This window comes from Monodon monoceros, unplaced genomic scaffold, assembly GCF_005190385.1.
Source record: "Monodon monoceros isolate NGI ecotype Baffin Bay Population unplaced genomic scaffold, NGI_Narwhal_1 Super_Scaffold_10, whole genome shotgun sequence".
NCBI classification, from domain to species: Eukaryota; Metazoa; Chordata; class Mammalia; order Artiodactyla; family Monodontidae; genus Monodon; species Monodon monoceros.
In genome coordinates, this window is record NW_021703766.1 from 12,584,987 (window position 1) to 12,602,677 (window position 17,691).

At 44.7% G+C, this 17,691-nt stretch overlaps 1 protein-coding gene across 4 annotated transcripts in view; it reads left to right on the forward strand.

The window, feature by feature from the left end:
* WDR59 (WD repeat domain 59) overlaps nucleotides 1-17,691 on the forward strand; it is an 86,540-nt gene that overhangs the window by 5,761 nt on the left and 63,088 nt on the right. For all 4 annotated transcript variants that reach the window (XR_003796756.1, XM_029243272.1, XM_029243263.1 and 1 more), the window contains exons 2-5: nucleotides 7,216-7,265; nucleotides 11,623-11,758; nucleotides 15,813-15,898; nucleotides 17,000-17,080. Coding sequence is in view for 3 of the 4 variants with exons in the window: in XM_029243272.1 (XP_029099105.1) it covers nucleotides 7,216-7,265; nucleotides 11,623-11,758; nucleotides 15,813-15,898; nucleotides 17,000-17,080 (353 nt within the window). In the remaining variant the exon portion in view is untranslated. The remainder of the gene's footprint in view (nucleotides 1-7,215; nucleotides 7,266-11,622; nucleotides 11,759-15,812; nucleotides 15,899-16,999; nucleotides 17,081-17,691) is intronic.

The window sequence follows — 17,691 nt, forward strand, 5'->3', positions numbered from 1 at the left end:
CACATGGGCATCTCTCTAGTTGTGGTGCACAGGCTTAGTTGCCCTTTGGCCTGTGGGATCTTAGTTCCCTGACTAGGGATCAAACCTGCGTCTCCTGCATTGGAAGGCGGATTCTTAACCACTGGACCACCAGGGAAGTCCCTGTTCTGTTGCTTTTGGATGGAATATTTTAGATATAACTGTTATGTCTATCTGACCAAATGTGTTGTTTAAGGCTGATGTTTCCTTATTGACTTTCTATCTGGATGATCCATCCATTGAGGCAAGTTGGGCATTAAAATTCTCTAATATTATTATATTGTTGTCTGTTTCTTCCCTTAGGCCTGCTAATATGTGCTTTATATATTTAGGGGCTCCTATATTTAGTGCATAAATGTTTATAAACATTATATCCTCTTGTTGGATTAACCCCTTTATCATTATGTAACACCTATCTTTTTTTTGTATTTATTTGTTTATTTGTTTTAACATCTTTATTGAAGTATAATTGCTTTACAGTGTTGTGTTAGTTTCTGCTGTATAACCAAGTGAATCAGCTATATGTATACATATATCCCCATATCCCCTCCCTCTTGCATCTTCCTCCCACCCTCCCTAACCCACCCCACTAGGTGGTCACAAAGCTGATCTCCCTGTGCCATGCAGTTGCTTCCCACTAGCCATCTATTTTACATTTGGTAGTGTAACACCTATCTTTGTCTCTGCTAACAGTCTTTGTTTTAACGTCTATTCTGTCTGATAGAAGTATAGCTACTCCAGCTTTCTTCTGGTTTCCATTTGCATAGAATATCTTTTTCCATTCCTTCACTTTCAGTCTGTATGTCCTTCCATCTAGAGCGAGTATCCTGTAGGCAGCATATAGATGGATCCTGCTTTTTTTATCCATTCAGTCACTCTTTGTCTTTTGATTGGAGAATTTAGTCCTTTTACATTTGAAGTAATTATTGATAGGTTTCCCCTGTTAATAACATTTTACACTAGTATGGTACATTTTCCACAGTTAATGAATCAATATTGATATATTAACCAAAATGCATATTTAACTCAGATTTCCTTACTTTTCACCTAATGTCTTTTTTCTGTTCTGGGATTCCATCCAGGATACCATATTATATTTAGTTGTCACGTCTCCTCAGACAGATGTCTCCTCTGCCCCTTGCATTGAGAGCATGGAGTCTAACCACTGGACCACCAGGGAAGTCCCAGATTTTTTTTTTTTTTTGCGGTATGCGGGCCTCTCACTGCTGTGGCCTCTCCCGTTGTGGAGCACAGGCTCCGGACGCGCAGGCTCAGCCGCCATGGCTCACGGGCCTAGCCGCTCCGCGGCATGTGGGATCCTCCCGGACCGGGACACGAACCCATGTCCCCTGCATCGGCAGGCGGACTCTCAACCACTGCACCACCAGGGAAGCCCTTTTTTTTTTTTTTTTAAACCACTACACTTTCCTTCTTTAAAAAAAGAAAATTTGTTTATTTATTTTTGGCTGCGTTGGGTCTTCATTGCTGCGCACAGGCTTTCTCTAGTTGCGGCGAGTGGGGGCTACTCTTCATTGCAGTGCGCGGGCTTCTCATTTCTGTGGCTTCTCTTGTTGCGGAGCACGGGGTCTAGGTGTGCAGGTTTCAGTAGTTGTGGCACGTGGGCTTAGTAGTTGTGGCTTGCGGGCTCTAGAGCTCAGGCTCAGTAGTTATGGTGCACGGGCTTAATTGCTCCACGGCATGTGGGATCTTCTTGGACGAGGGCTCAAACCCGTGTCCCCTACACTGGCAGGCAGATTCTTAACCACTGCGCCACCAAGGAAGCCCAGGAAGAGAGGTCTGAAGTGATCTTTAATGTCATGCTCAGGCTGTGGGGAACCACTAAGGGAGTGTGAGCAAGCAAGCAGCATAGCCAGAGGTAGGTCCTGCAACAGCCCTGAGGGTGGAGGGAGCAAGGCTGGTGACAGGCGGGTGTCCCTGTCCAGGGGAGGACCGACAAAGGCCTGAGCTGAGGCAGAGACAGGAAGAAATGGATGGATTAGGAACAGACTTTCCTAGCTGTTCCTTCAAGTGTCCAAAGCTAGGAAGAGTCCAGGAGGCAGTCATGTCACGAAGCCAGTGGTTTTAAGGAGGGAGTGATCATGAGTTCTGATGCTGCCACAGGATCAAGTAAAACAGCCAGTAAACAGCCAACAGTGCAGGAGGCCAGTGACAACCTGTGCTGGACCATTTTTTATTGTTGTCCACCAGAGAGGTGGTAGAAGAGGGTTCTGAATCCAGTCTGACATAAAGCCCATGCACATCCTTTCTGCTGTACCAGATGAACTGTGTTTTATGTCTGCAGAAATGCCATGTAGAAACTTTCTTCCTTTTGATGCAACGCAGTCAGTTTCTTTGGATGGTGAAACCAAATGCTTAAGAACACAGCAGCCTTCATGAAAAAATGATTTTTTTGAACAAGGGCAGCAGCAATTTGTGTACAGAGGCTCACAGAGTCTCATGAAATGGTATCTTTTATCAGCCATCAGTTAGCTTGTCTTTTCCACATTATGAATTACATTTTCTCTAGGCCAGTAAGAATCAACCGTCACTGTCAGTGCTATGGCAGTCTTATTTTGTAGAGGTCATATGACTCCTAAAGTTTCCTCAAAGGCCACCATCCTGCAGAAAGGACAGGGCTGTAAAGAACTTTATTCTCTTTTGTCTAAAGATGTCACCTTGACAGGGAGCATTTCTGAACATAAGTTTGTTTCCTGCAGGTGGGAGAGGAATTTTCAATTTCTAAAAACAAAGGTTCAGAAAAGGTATGGTTGGAATTTTACATCATAAAATGTGGGGATAAGGTACACAAACTTTGCTCGTCAGTTCTCTCTATTCCAATAGAAGGTTTCCCACAGCAGGCAATGAACTATCAAAGTTCATTATCCTAGGAGGTATTAAAAAAGTGAGGGAACTGGAGAAGTATAGATAAATTCATGGGTGATAAATTAGCAAAGGAAACTACTGAAAAAATTTCTTTGAGATGTCGGCACATTCCGAGCTGGGAGGACCCTGATTTTCACCTGGTTCTGACCCATCTTCAAAACTATCAGATGTGTGCAGAGTGACTGCATTCACAAAGCACCTCATTGGGAGCTCTGGGAGAAATGAAATAGACCCTCACCTGCAGGGTGAGGATCAAGGTGCACAGCAGTAACTACAGTAAGTCCCCTACAAACGAACCTTCAAGTTGCGAACTTTCAAAGATGTGAATGTGCGTTCCATCTACATCAGGCGTGAGTGAAACTGCAGCTTGCCCTCCGTCTCCTATTGTTGGCGATCCTTCGGCTCTACCATCTCCCACCTCCTCTCCCTCCTCCAGTCAGTAACTCTTCTTGCCTGTTCCCTCGATGCCAGCCCCTGTATGCCAGCTGTTGTACTGTAGTACTGTACTTTTCAAGGTACTGTACTGTAAGATTAAAAATGTTGTCTTTATTTTTTGTTTGTTTGTTTTTTATGTATTATTTGTGTGAAAAGTATTATAAACCTTATACAGTACAGTACTATATAGCCGATTGTGTTAGTTGGGTACCTAGGCTAACTTGGTTGGACTTATGAACAGATTGGACTTACATACTTGCTCTCAGAATGGAACTCATTCATGTGTAGGGGACTTGCTGTACCACAAAGCAAGTTAAGGCAAGTCCTGTGATGGAGGGGCAGGGAAGGTACTTTGGGAGAAGGTGGAGTCCCCTTGGTGGACGCTGGGTGAGTTTCTTAGAGGAGGTATGTCTTGAGCCTTAAAAGTTGAGTAGAGTTTCAACAGCAGAGTAGGAGAGAAGGACTTTCTAGGCGGAAGGAAGAGCTTAAGCATCTCTTCAGAATTGGGAGAGTTGCAGAATCGGGTGAGTGCTGTGAATGGGTGTGGCTTGAGCAGGTAGAGAGTGGGTCGGCCTGAGAAATTCTGTAAGTGTCTGATTTGGAAGGACCTGAAGGCTGAGGAGTCTGTGCTTGATTTTATTCAGAGTGAGAAAAACCAACAAAGGTTTGAGAGCAGTGGATTGATGTAATTAGAACTCTGTCTTCAGAGGTTCAGTGTTAGGTTGAATGGAGACGGGAGAGAGGAAGGTAGACTGTTGGGAGGGTGTTGCTGTAGACCAAGTCTCAGGCCTAGATGAGAGGAATGGAAAGAGAAGAGAGTTGGAAGGAGCCTCGGAAAGAAAGTGCTTTTTGTTATAAAATAATGCAAATATAGAAATAATACAAAAATGTAGACTCATTTAGAGGAATAAAATTAAAATCCCATAGGAACAACTACCATCTAAACATTTTGGGATACTTTTTTCAGGCTAAGTAGCTGATTTAAATTTTAGTTCATAGTAAGGAATGAAATACCACTTTCCTGTACTCCTCTAAGTTGTCTTTAATCTGCAGCAGGGCTCTGCCTGCAGGCTGGTGGGAGGTTCTCTCTCAGTCACTATGGGGCTCCCTTCCTCTCTTTACAGTGGGATCATACAAGAACCCTATGGTTCTTCACCCCTGATGCCCAGACTTAGCATCTCTCAGCCATTCCCCATCGGGTGCACTGAGGGTGCTGAGGCCTTTCCAGGGGGATTCTTGTCCCTGACAAAGACCACCTTTTACTCTGGTCAGTTTATTTTTAGGTCCTTTGCTTAAAGCACTTCCCTCTCTCCATTTCCCCTTTGGGACAGCCTAGCAAACCCTCCTTCATGTGCTCCTGCAAGCATAACGTTGGCCTCTTTCTTTCTGGGATAGGAGTAGGGAAATATCAGTTAGGTGTGGGTTTTTTTGTTTTACTTCTTAAAAAATAACTTGCTCTGATAAGGTGATATGGTGAGTTATTATACTCTCATTGCAGGCTCCTGCATTTTTCTATGTCATTCTTTAATGCTTCTAGAACATTTCATTGTCTAGAGATCTATAATTTACTTATAGATAACATGAATTCAACAACTCTGTGTATGAAAGTTTTGGCTGTATTTTGGATAGATTCTGGAGGTGGAATTACTGAGTCAAAGGACATGACTTTAGGGGAGTTCCTAGTGGTCCAGTGGTTGGAACTCCACGCTTCCACTGCAGGGGACATGGGTCTGATCCCTGGTCAGGGAACTAAGATCCTGCATGCCGTGCAGCGTGGTCAAAAAAAAAAAAAAAAAAAGACAAAATGACAACGTGACTTTTTTGGGGGGTATTATTACCAGATCATCCTTTATTGTTACCGTACCACAAACTTAGCAGCTTGAAGCACCACCCACTTATTAGCTCACGGTACTGTAGGTCAGAGATCCAGGCTCTGCCTGGCTGCTGTCTCTCTTCAGTCTCATAGGCTGAAACCCAGGCATCCGTTGGCTGTGTTCTCGTCAGGAGGCTCAGCTGACTAGGGAAGAATCTGCTAACAGACTCATTCAGGTTGTTGGAAGAATTCGGTTCCTGAGGGTTCTAGGACAGAGGTCCCTGGTTTTTTGCTGATTGTTATTTAGAGGTCACTGTCAGCTTCTGCCATGTGGTCTGTCCTTCACAGCCAGCAGCAAAGAGTCTTCTCCACGTTAAATCAGTCCCTCACCCTTCAGATCTCTGACTTCCTCTGTCTCTGACCTCTAGACTTAGCTTTAAAGGGTTGACGTGATTAGGTCTCTCTATCTCCCCCTCCTCCCTCCCCCAAGAAATTTTTCGTCATCTCAAACGGAAACTCCGTACTCATTAAACAATAACACCCCACACCCCCAGCCCCTGGCGACCTCTACCGTACTTGCTGTTTCTACGAATTTACCTAGTCTAGACACCTCATATAAGTGGAATCATGCAGTATTTATCCTTCTTTGTCTGACATTTCACTTAGCATAATGTTTTCAAGGTTCATTCATGCTGTAGCGTGTATGCCGTTGTGTGTATATGCCACGTTTTGTTTGTTCATTCATCAGCTGATGGGCATTTGGGTTGTTTCGGGTCTCTCTTTCTTGGGGTTAACTGATTTGGGACTTTAATTACATCTCAAAATCCGTTTGTAGCAGTACCTAGATTAGTGTTTGAATAATGGGGAGAATGTGTATGTACACCAAGGGCCAGAATCTTGGGGCCACCTTAGGATTCTTGCTACCACACACACTCTAGAAAGATGGTACCGTCCCTGGTTGGAGGTACCATCTTGCCCTCTTTCATACCCTTAATGTATACATTGCACAGAAGAGTTCTGGAAATGGCATCTCATTTCACTGCCTGCTTTTCCAGCTGGGCTATTCTCTGCTCATGACTCTAGTGGAATGAAGGATGCATAATAATCCCTTTTCAGCCTCCAGTGAAAGCACTCTGGCTTCTTGTCCCTAATGTTACCTGTGACGTGTTTCTTGAGGGTGTACAAGTGAGAAACCCATTAATAAGACCAGCGAGAGTGAGGAAGAGAATTTCTGTTTACCATTTGTGATGTGTGAGTGTAGCAGAATGTACAAAATGCATTCTCTCTTGATAGACTCTTGGAAAGAACTTAGAGCATTTAATAACCGAACAGCGGCACAAACTGTTTCAGATAATGCCCTGAGAATACAGCAGGACTTGAACTTGTCCAAATAAGAGAATTTAGGGCTATAACTCCCATGATTAAAATTAGCCTCACGCTCCAGCCTGAATGTAGATTTGTTTGGTTCGGTGTGGTCTTTGGGAAATTGGACATCAGATCCTGAAAAGATGGTGATCCCTAGGAACTGGGAGACCTGGGAAATGGAAGGCAGTAAAAGGTGCTGGAAATCTCAGATTAAATGGGAACTGGGCATCTCAATGACAAGAATGTGACCGTGGATTCAGCAGAGGTGGTGTTTGAATATTACCAATTGCCATTTGGCTTGGAGGAGGAGTCCATGCCCTTTGGGAAGGCATGGATAGTGTGTGTATGTGTGTGTGTGTGTGTGTGTGTGAGAGAGAGAGAGACAGAGAGAGACAGAGAGAGACAGAGAGAGACAGAGAGAGAGGGAGAGAGAGAGAGGGAGGGAGAGAAAAAGATGTCCCAGGTTAGATTGTGTGTAGCCCTGGTCTCAGGGGGAACAGACAACTGCCGCCCTATTGTGGAAGGTGAATGTGAGATTTGAATGAGAATTAGAAGGGGGTTAAGGTATCCACTGTAGAGAACTGCCAGCCGGGGACTGCCTGGGCCATGGGAAGAGGAAGACCCACAGGTGTCTACCTGCCTGTCTTCTCTAACCTGAGCTGGCTTTGCTGGCAAAACTGAATCTGTGTTCTCTCTCACAGGCAACTGCAATGTCTGTGGACTGTCTGGGGCAGCATGCAGTGCTTTCCGGGTAAGTGAGCTTACAGCGTTCGTCTGCCACTATTTCTGGGAACAAATTGCAAATCAAGAGGTTTCTGGGAAATTGGAAAATACTTTCTTATTTAAGGATTACAGTCATAGGGTTTAGTTCTGCTGTCCTAGTGACCTCAGTGGTAGTTGTGGGGATTATTTGCAGTTTATTTTTTTCTCTGCCCTAACAAGTGAGCAATAAAATTCCTTTGAAATGTTAGTGACTGGTAGCTTGGTCTTGAAATTGCCATTTTCTGTTTAGTGCATGGACTCTTCAGAAGGATGCTGTCTGGTACGGTCTAACAGGTAGCTAGTTCCTAGGATTGAGAGGATCTGGGTTACAGTTTGGCCATTGATTATGAGCCCCTGGACATTTATTCATTTGGCCTCCCTGGACTTTGGTTTTCTCATGAAGCAATTCGATTTCATCATGAAGAAGTTGAACTACATAATTTCTGTAGTGTCTTCTGGTTCAAAATTAAGATTCTGGCAATTAAGTTCCCTGCGTTTGCTAATCATCCTAACATTGTACCAGTATGATAACATTTAATGGTCAGAGTCCCTTTCCTTTCATGTTGCTCTAGATTACTACCTCTCAGATTTAGCTATATGTTCATTAACTTAGTTGTTTATGAACCCATTTATAAAATGAAGTGTTTTCTATTCATTATTTTGTTTTGAAATCATGTTTTAAATTACTTTTAAATAAAACCATAGCACACATTAATTCAGAAGGATATACCATGGAAAATAAGTTTCCCTCCTACCTCTGACTCCACTCCCCAGAGACAGTTATTGATACTATTTTCTTGTGTCACCCTGAATGCATAGATAGGAAAAATTGGTATGTCTCTTTTCTGCCCCAGCCAAACTCACTTTTTTAAAAAATAGCTTTATCGAGATATAATTCACATACCATGCAATTCACCCTTTTAAAAAAAATTATTTATTTTATTTATTTTTGGCTGCATTGGGTCTTCATTGCTGTGCGTGGGCTTTCCCTAGTTGAGGCAAGCAGGGGCTACTCCTCCTTGGGGTGCGCAGGCTTCTCATTGTCATGGCTTCACTTGTTGCACAGCATGGGTTCTAGAGCGCAGGCTCAGTAGTTGTGGCACACGGGTTTAGTTGCTTCACAGCATATGGGTCTTAACGGGCCAGCGATCGAACCCGTGTCCCCTGCATTGGCAGGTGGATTCTTAACCACTGCACCACCAGGGAAGCCCCCCACCTCACCTTTTTCCCCACCCTGATCTCACTCACCAGAGGCAACCAGTTAAGACTCTTTAGCTATTTATTTTGGATTGCTTCTATTTTTCCAAGTGGTATACTACATACACTGCTGTATCTTGATTTATCCATCACAGTCAAATTGACTTCTTACAGTAGATGATGAATATTTAGCACTTTTACTTCGGTTGTGAGTCCCTTATATATATATACCTGGCCTTCCCCCTCCTTCCAATGTAGTCATGTAACAACTGTTGGGTTAAATCAGTATTTGGGGTTCTTTTTCTCAGAGTTATTGTCAAGAGGTCCTATGCCATTCTGATTCTGGACTCTGTATGCGACCTATTTTTTCTCTTTGGAGAAATCCTATCTTTATCCCTAGTGTTATCTTTACCTCTTGTGTGTGTGAAATTTCCACTGTGACCGCTTTGGTATGTGTCTTTTTTCATTCATTGTGCTGGGCACTTAGAGGGACCCTCCTCCCGTTTTTGACATTATTACCTGTTTTTATCTAAACAAATAGAAAAATAACATATACTTGGCATTATGTAGCCATATTAACGACCCATAAAATACTTTCAGGTGCCCTGGAATAACTATCTCAAACGTTAGATTTCTCAGTATTGACTGATGTGGATATTGTCATTTGTAGCATTCTAGGAGAGAACGGGATTATATAACTGGAAATCATGCAAGTGTTCTTGTTCTGATGTGTTCTTAGACATGCATACGTCCATGTTATTTTTCAACACGATCTTGAAGTTCACCATTTCATTTTCTTATATTGAACTTTAAAATATGTGTAGTAAGGTGTATGCTTAAGTGAACAGCTCAAATAAATTTACAAATATATACACCCATATGGTCACCATTCAGATTAAAATAACAAATAATTTTTAGCACCTGGGACGGCCCTTTCAGTCTGGAAATCTGTGGCTTTTAGTTTGGAGAAATTTTCCTGCATTATGTCTTTGATAATTTTCCTCATTCTTTGTGGAGCTTCTCTTAGTGCATGTTGGATATCCTGTATGGATTCTCTTCTGAACTTTTGGTCTTTTTGTCTTTCTCTTTTGCATTCCGGGAGTTTTCTTCAACTTTAACTTCCAACCCTTCTGTCAGGTTTTTAAATTTCAACTATAACTTTAGTTTCCAAGAGCTCTTGTTCTCTGTTCTTTAAATTGTCTTCTTTCATGTCTCTGAGAATATTAATTCTAGGTTTTCTTCTTTCCTCTGTGCCGCCCATTTCCTTTTTTTCCTTTTGGCTGTGTTGGTCTCTGTCTTTCAAGTTTCCTGCTGTGACTGATGCTCATGGACTCTCTGTTAATATTAAAGAGTGAGTGGAATCTCTGTTTACGTGTGCAATGGTGGGATCCACTGTAGGGAGATCAGGTGGGAACTAGGCCCTTTTGTTGGACGGTGCCCAGATGTCATCATCTCCAGGGCTTTATTGTTGGTTTTGTTTTGTTCACTTTCGTTCTTTCTTGGGCTGCACACTTCCTCCTGAGAAGAATCCGCTTGTCATTAGTCACCATCTGAAGACTAAAAGCCATGTGTTGTGAGTTCTGAGCAGGGGAAGAGGCCTGAGCATCTCACCCTCCACTTCCTGCCCTGTTTTGAGCACAGCAACTCTCGCTCACCCCCTGCTGTGCCTCTTGTCCCAGGCCCAGGGCTCCTCTGAGGTAGTTTCCCTTCCTCTCCAGCTCCTGCGGGCCTGGATTCCACAGTGTGAACTAGCTCGCTCTGCAGGCACTTGGGTGCTGGTTGTTTTTCCTCTAGATCAGTTACCATTTTTCTGTCGGCTTTCCGTTTCCTCCCTCATTTTCTTTGTGGGTTTCTGTCTTTTATGTTTTCACTCTTATTCTAGTGGGTCTTCAGTGGGGCATGAAGACAAACATGTTATGTCCAATCAGGCATGTTTATCCTGAAGTGCCCACCTTCTGCTGTTCTGCATTTGCCCTGTACTGTCTCTGATTTCCCCTGCTGAAAAACACGCCATATATATAGTGCTTGGCCTTTGCCCTGTTTTCATTCTAATGGGAAATGCCGGCCTGCCTGCCATAGGATCAGATGATTCCTTAGGAAGAGGTCAGAGTTTCTAGGTCTTTGTACTATACCAGCTTTCTCAGAAGCCCCAGAAATTCTCTTAATTTGTGTCTTACCTGTGCTTCCTTTCTCTCTTAATCCATCCCTCCTAGGGTTTCTGCTAGAGTTCTACATGCCATTTTAACTTTCTACTTCCTGTCTGTTCTGAGCGGGGACAATTTATCTTTTTCTTCATTATCGAGCCCACCTGTCCTTGCCGACTCCCGGGGGCTTGGAGTGCTCCCCAACAAGGAACCGCTGATGGCTGCTGAAGAGGTTAATACACATACCAAGGATTTTTTTCTTAAAACAGAAGGAAAATAGGTGAACAAAGGACATCACCGTTTTCAGATCCTTTATATTGACTGGCATCTTGAACATTATTGGCACTTATTATTATTTTCATTATTATTATTTTTTGGTTATTGTTTCCCCTTCTGATAGTGTTAATTTAGTTCCCATCACCAAGTAGTCAACTTGCACGGGAATTTGAGATCTTCTCAAATTATTTAGCTAAGTGATAAGCGAGGTGTTTAATTTTACACACGTTTATTGCACGCAAAGCACTGTGCCTAGTGATGAGGGACATACAAAGATATTCAAGACATGCTCCATACCCCAAACACTCAGTTGGTTTGGGACAGGAACCTTTACGTTAGCAGTTCTGCTACAGAGATAAGTGCTGTGCTGTAGTCCAAATGCAGTGTGTCATGGGAGTCGTGTGGAAGCAGCTATGATCTTAACTGGGGGATTGGAAAAGCCTGGGAGAGGGCTGGGCTGGAGCTGAATCTGGTGGAGGAGGTCAGACTTCCATGGATATGGGAGGGAGGACCATCTCTAGAGACAGATCTCACAGGGAGTATGGCTCCCGCTTGCCCAGCAGCCACGAGTTACTCTTGTCACTTGTATGACTTTCGGAGTCGATAAACGTCATGTACATCTGGGGATTTTTTGAGCACTGCTTGCGAACCGTATGTCATTCCAAATGTGCTTTTCTATCTTAGTGCTAATGCTGTTCTGTTTTCATAATGTTGATGTTGTTTTCCTAGCCGCCGATTCCTATACATCATCAGTCTAGATGCCCCCTGCGAAGGTCACCGAAAGATCTCACGCCAGAGCAAGTGGGACATTGGAGCCGTGCAGTGGAATCCTCATGACAGCTTCGCGCACTATTTTGCAGCCTCGGTGAGCTCATTCAAGGAATACAGGAAAAGGCTTTTATTTTTTTATTTTTATAAATTTATTTATTTATTTATGGCTGTGTTGGGTCTTCATTGCTGCACGCGGGCTTTCTCTAGTTGTGGCGAGTGGGAGCCACTCTTTGTTGCGGTGCGCGGGCTTCTCATTGTGGTAACTTCTCTTGTTGCGGAGCATGGGCTTTAGCTGCATGGGCTTCAGTAGTTGTGGCGCATGGGCTCAGCAGTTGTGGCTTACAAGCTCTAGAGCACAGGCTCAGTAGTTGTGGTGCACGGGCTTAGTTGCTCCGCGGCATATGGGATCTTGCTGGACCAGGGCTCGAACCCATGTCCCCTGCATTGGCAGGCAGATTCTTAACCACTGCGCCAGCAGGGAAGCCCGGAAAAGTCTTTTAAATGTGAGATCTAGGCTGGTAGGTCTGTGTTCTATGTAGAGAAGAGGACATAATCGTCATTTCTCAGGCGACAAAGAGGGGTTGCATGGTTCTAAAAGGAAGATGGAGGCAATTACAGATTTAAATGTATATGAAAAGAATTGGGGGTACCATCGGTAATTCTAAGAATTGAATCCAGATTTGGAAAGGGAAACAGGTAGATACCTCTATGTCTGTGTGTGATAAGAACCCGTTTTCTGCATGAATGTAACTAGCCAGTGACTGAAAGAGGTTCTAAGGAAGGACCTGGTGAGCTGGTCTGGGGGCAACTGTCATTGCTTTCAGAGGGATCAGAAGATTCCATACACCCTTCCACTCAAAGGAAGGGATTCTTTTTTGATTGAATCCTGTTTATATGTGAATTCTTCCAGGGAAAAGATGCATATGTTTCATTAGGTTTTCCAAGGGGTTCACAACTGAAAAAATATCTGGGCTTAGATCATCTCTGGTATCCCTTGCCTGATTCTTTATCAGTGTTCTGTTCTCCTAGGACAATTAGAGACCTAACCCTCTGGCTCCTTTTGCACTGGGCCGGGAGGGCAGTATTTGAAGGAGCCCTTCTCATCCTCCAGGGAATATGACCATTCGCAGTGCTGTCTGGGTCTGTTCTTGTCGGGAATGACAGTCTGTGAGAGGAAAGCATCTCACAAAAGAAAGAAGAGCAATGCTGTCAGCTTTAGAAGGAACAAAAAGCTGCTGTTCCCTGTCATTTCCAAAATAGAATCTGACTGTCTGCCTTGAACCAGGGACAATGACTAAAGTGGACCTGATCCCTGGGACTGTTGACAGGTCAGGCCAGATCATTCTTCGTGGTGGGCGCTGTCCTGTGCTTTGTAGGAAATTGGCAGCATCCCTGGCCCCTCGCCCACTAGATGCCAGTAGCATCCTCCCCCACCCCCATCGTGACAGCTAAAAATGTCTCTAGGCATTGTCAGGTGTCCCCTGGGAAGCAAAATCTCCCCTGATTGGGAAGCACAGATTTAGGCTGACCCTTCAGTACTAGGCCCAAGTGGATTAATACTGCATGTGTTTGGGAGTGGCAAGAAAGAGCCTTATTTATTTATTTTTTTCAGACAATCATTTAAAGTGAACAATTCAGTATCATTTACTACATTCACAGTGTTATGTAACTGCCACCTTTATCTAGTTCCCAAACATTTCCATCACTCCAAAGGAATCCCCCTTACCATTAAGCAGTAATTCCCCCACCCCCAGCCCCTGGCCACCTGCAGTCTGTGTTCCATCTCTGGATTTAGCCATTCTGGATATTTCATATAAATGCGGTCAAACTATACATGACCTTTTGTGTCTGGCATCTTTATCCACGTCAGAGCATGTATCAGTACTTTACTCCTTTTTATGGCTGAATAATATTCCATCATAGGGATACACCACATTTTGTCTGTTCATCCACTGATGGACATTTGGGCTGGCTGTTATAAATAGTGCCAAGAAGAACATGTACGTGCATGTACTTTTTATTTTTTTAAATAAATTTATTTAATTTATTTTGGCTGTGTTGGGTCTTCGTTGCTGCGCGTGGGCTTTCTCCAGTTGCAGCGAGCGGGGGCTACTCTTTGTTGCAGTGTGCGGGCTTCTCATTGCAGTGGCTTCTCTCGTTGCGGAGCACCGGCTCTAGGTGCGCAGGCTTCAGTAGTTGTGGCTCGCGAGCTCTAGAGCACAGGCTCAGGAGTTGTGGCGCACGGGTTTAGTTGCTCCATGGCATGTGGGATCTTCCTGGGCCAGGGCTCGCACCTGTGTCGCCTGAATTGGCAGGCGGATTCTTAACCACTGCGCCACCAGGGAAGCCCTGTATATGTACTTTTTTGGGTACTCATTTTCACTTCTTTTGGGTATATTCCTAGGAGTGATTGAAAGGCTATGTGAAGTCTGTGTTTTACTTTTTGAGGAACCATCAAACTGTTTTCTACAATGCACAAGACCGTTTTGCAGTCCCATCAGCAATGCATCAGCATTGCATAGCAATGCACAATCCAGCCTCACCAAAATTTATTTCCTGTTTTTGTTTTTGTAATTTAAAAATTCTAGCCATCTTAGTGGGTATAAAGTGGTATCTCACTGTGGTTTTGATTTGCATTTCCCTAGTGACTAATGATGTTGAACATCCCTTCACGTGCTGGCTGGCCATTTGTATATCATTTTTTGGAGATATGTTTATTCAAGTCCTTTGCCGATTTTTGAATTGGGTTGTTTGTCTTTTTACTGTTGAGTTATAAGAGTTCTTTATGTATTCCTGATACTAGACTCTTATCAGGGACATGATTTGCAAATATTTTCTCCAATTCTGTAGATTGTCTTTTTACTTTCTTGATAATGTCTTTTGATACATGAAAGTTTTAATTTTGATGAAGTTCAATTTACTGATTTTTTTTTTCCCTTCATTGCTCTTGGTTGGAAGGCAAGCATTTTCAGGAGAAAGAGCTTTGGAGTTAGGCAAATCTGAGGTCAAGTCCCAGTTTCAACACTCACTGTTTTATCTTGAGCGCCCATCCAACTTTTGGAGCCTCAGTTGCCTCACCTGTGATGTGGGTGATGCCACCCAGTGTGCAGTGTGATGGGAAAGAGCAGAGGGCAGGTTTCTTAAGGTTCCTAGTGCACAAACTGGCACTAGCAGACCCTGGAAATGGCTAGGAATGTTATTATAAGATGGGGGGGGCTTCCCTGGTGGCACAGTGGTTGAGAGTCCGCCTGCCGATGCAGGGGACACGGGTTCGTGCCCTGGTCCGGGAAGATCCCACATGCCACGGAGCGGCTGGGCCCGTGAGCCATGGCCGCTGAGCCTGCGCGTCCGGAGCCTGTGCTCCGCAACGGGAGAGGCCACAACAGTGAGAGACCCGTGTACCGCAAAAAAAAAGGATGAGGGGGTGCTTTTCTTTACAGTCCTATTCCCATTGGAAGCTATTTTGAATCCTTACCTTTTGACAGGAACCTTACCTATTTAGAATTGGAAACTGGCATTTCTTCATAAAAATCTCAGAGCTGTATACAACTATCTGTCTCTGAGCTAAAATGAAAATCCATCATATACACATATATATATATATCAGTTCAGAACTTATCAAATAGCCTACTAATAGTATTTAGTCTATTAGTAATCTTTATCCATTTTCAGTGTTTCATGAACTCATGATATTTAGGGAGCATTTGCTGGCTTGTTTCTTTAAGAGAAATGTAGTTTGATTGAAGCTTTGTTTTTCTTCCTTTTCCTTATTGTAATTGTGGTTTCTTCTGGCCCATTTTCCCTGTGTCTTTCTGCTTAACCCTTAAAGAAGTTCATATTTCAAGGAGTCTTCTATAATTTTGCCTTCTAGGACACCCTTTTAGTGGTGATTCTGTTTTCTTTCTCATGCATGTGTTTTTTCAGTGTGGTAGGTGGACTCCGGGCATTTGATGGTGGGAAGGGTGAGCTGAGAACATGGAGTGTGACAGCAGCTGGGGAGATGGGTGTGTGACCGTTAGGGCAGGGAGGATATTCCTCTGATGGTTGGGGGCGGCTCCATAACCCATAGCTCACGTGCTCACGAGTGTGTCTGTAGCCTTAGTTCAGCCATAACTGTTCAAGATGGGTTTCCCCTTGTCTCTTTTCAGAGCAACCAACGTGTCGACCTTTATAAGTGGAAAGACGGCAGTGGGGAAGTCAGCACGACCTTACAAGGCCACACTCGTGTCATCAGGTAGGCACAGCCCTCCACTGCTCCCTGGCCTGTCTCACTTTGTCACAGTCCCTCGGGAAGTGGAACAAAGACACCGTCCCCCTCCAGGCTTGACCCTCTGTGTTGCATTGGCCCCAGGTGGCTGCTGCGTCCTTAGCAGTCCTGAAGTGATGGTCTTTGCAGTGAGGAACAGCCAGTGTTTAGGAGCCAGCATCCCTGTAGCTGTTAACCCCGATCCCAGGAGATACTTAGGTACAGCCTGGTCCAGAATAAAGGGTTAGAGCTGTTTGCTGTAGGAGGGAGATGAACTTACGCCCACAGAATCCCCCAGCTCATGGTCGGCGGTGCCCCGGAGCACAGAGACCTTGGGGGCCAGCCCTTTGCTCTCTGTCCAGCCACAGTGGGGCACCACGTGGAGCTCCTGCATCATAGTCCGTTACCCAGATGCCCAGTTGCTTCCCACTCGTGGCCTTCCAGCTGGCTTCTGGAATGTTCCTGGATCCATCCTTTTGTGGGTGGGGAAAACTTCTTGTGAGAAGTAGCAGCAGGAAGTGTGGGAGTGGTGAAGCTGACGTGGGAGGTGATGGGAAAGGCCAGAACCCCCGACCTGTGTTAACTGTTTGTGTAGCAAGTGCCTTTCAAGGAGTGAGGACGTGGGTGGGGAGGACCAGAGCCCTGCTTGCCCTCCTTGAAAGCTGTGAGGCAACACGGCAGTTTGCCAGTGCTTTAAAGATGTTGGGTTTACTCAAGGTACCTGTGGTTGAGTCTGATTTAAAAAACGATGTCAACAATTACGTGGGGTTTTTTTCTTTGTTTTGTCTTAGTTTGCGCACATGCACGTATGTGCGCTTTTGTGTGTGTATGTGTTTTAAGTTGAAATGCTCCGTTTCTTTTGGTTTGGGGGAGCAGGTGGTAACCAGGGAAGGACCTGAAAGTTTCCTTCAGAGCTTGGTTAAGTCTTCTTTCCCAAAGAACTTTGGAGATTCCCAGCCTAAACCATGTTCAGGGGCCCATTAACAGTGACTTTCTGAAGCCACTAGAAATGAAATCTGTGAATGCTTTGGAAATGGACTCTGAATTTTTTCTCTTCGTTGTTGTCCTGTTTATTCCTTGTGTTTCCAGTGACTTGGACTGGGCAGTGTTTGAGTCAGATCTCCTGGTCACCAGCTCTGTGGACACCTACATCTACATTTGGGATATCAAGTAAGAACCGTTAAGAGGCATAACCACTTGGCTGTGGGATGATCTGGGACCTTTGTTTTAGAGATCAGGTATCTTAATTTGGTTTTCCCTAGATGCAGACCCTGAGACGAGGAGACATTGCAGATACATTGTTTAGGAGGGGACAGAACTGCTATTGGGAGTGGGAAGAGAGACAGGATCGGGAAGGCCACACAGAGAGGGCACGTCATCTACTTGGGTACCACCATGAACAGGTGGAGCTTGGTCTTACTGGGAACACTAGGGGCTGGTGTACCACTCCCTCCACAGAGGTGTTCCCCTCCGAGGGCTGAGGAAGCGGGGGCGCCATCCACTGTCAGTCATTGGTTGAAGGCTGTCCCCGGGGGCCTCAGCTCCCTGGCACTTCAGGCCCATCACAGAGGTTTGCAAAACGGGCTTCAGCAGCCAGGGAAATCCCGTTGTCAGAGCACCACAGGTTCTGGCATTTGGAAGTCAGGCTGGAGTTTCCTGAAGTGGCAGGTGACGGTGGGGGCGTTCTGATGGGTACAGACACACACGTGCTGCGGTGAGCAGTGCTCCAGGACAGCTGCTTTGCTCTTGGTGACGCGTCACTTCCCCTCTGGAAAGGGGGC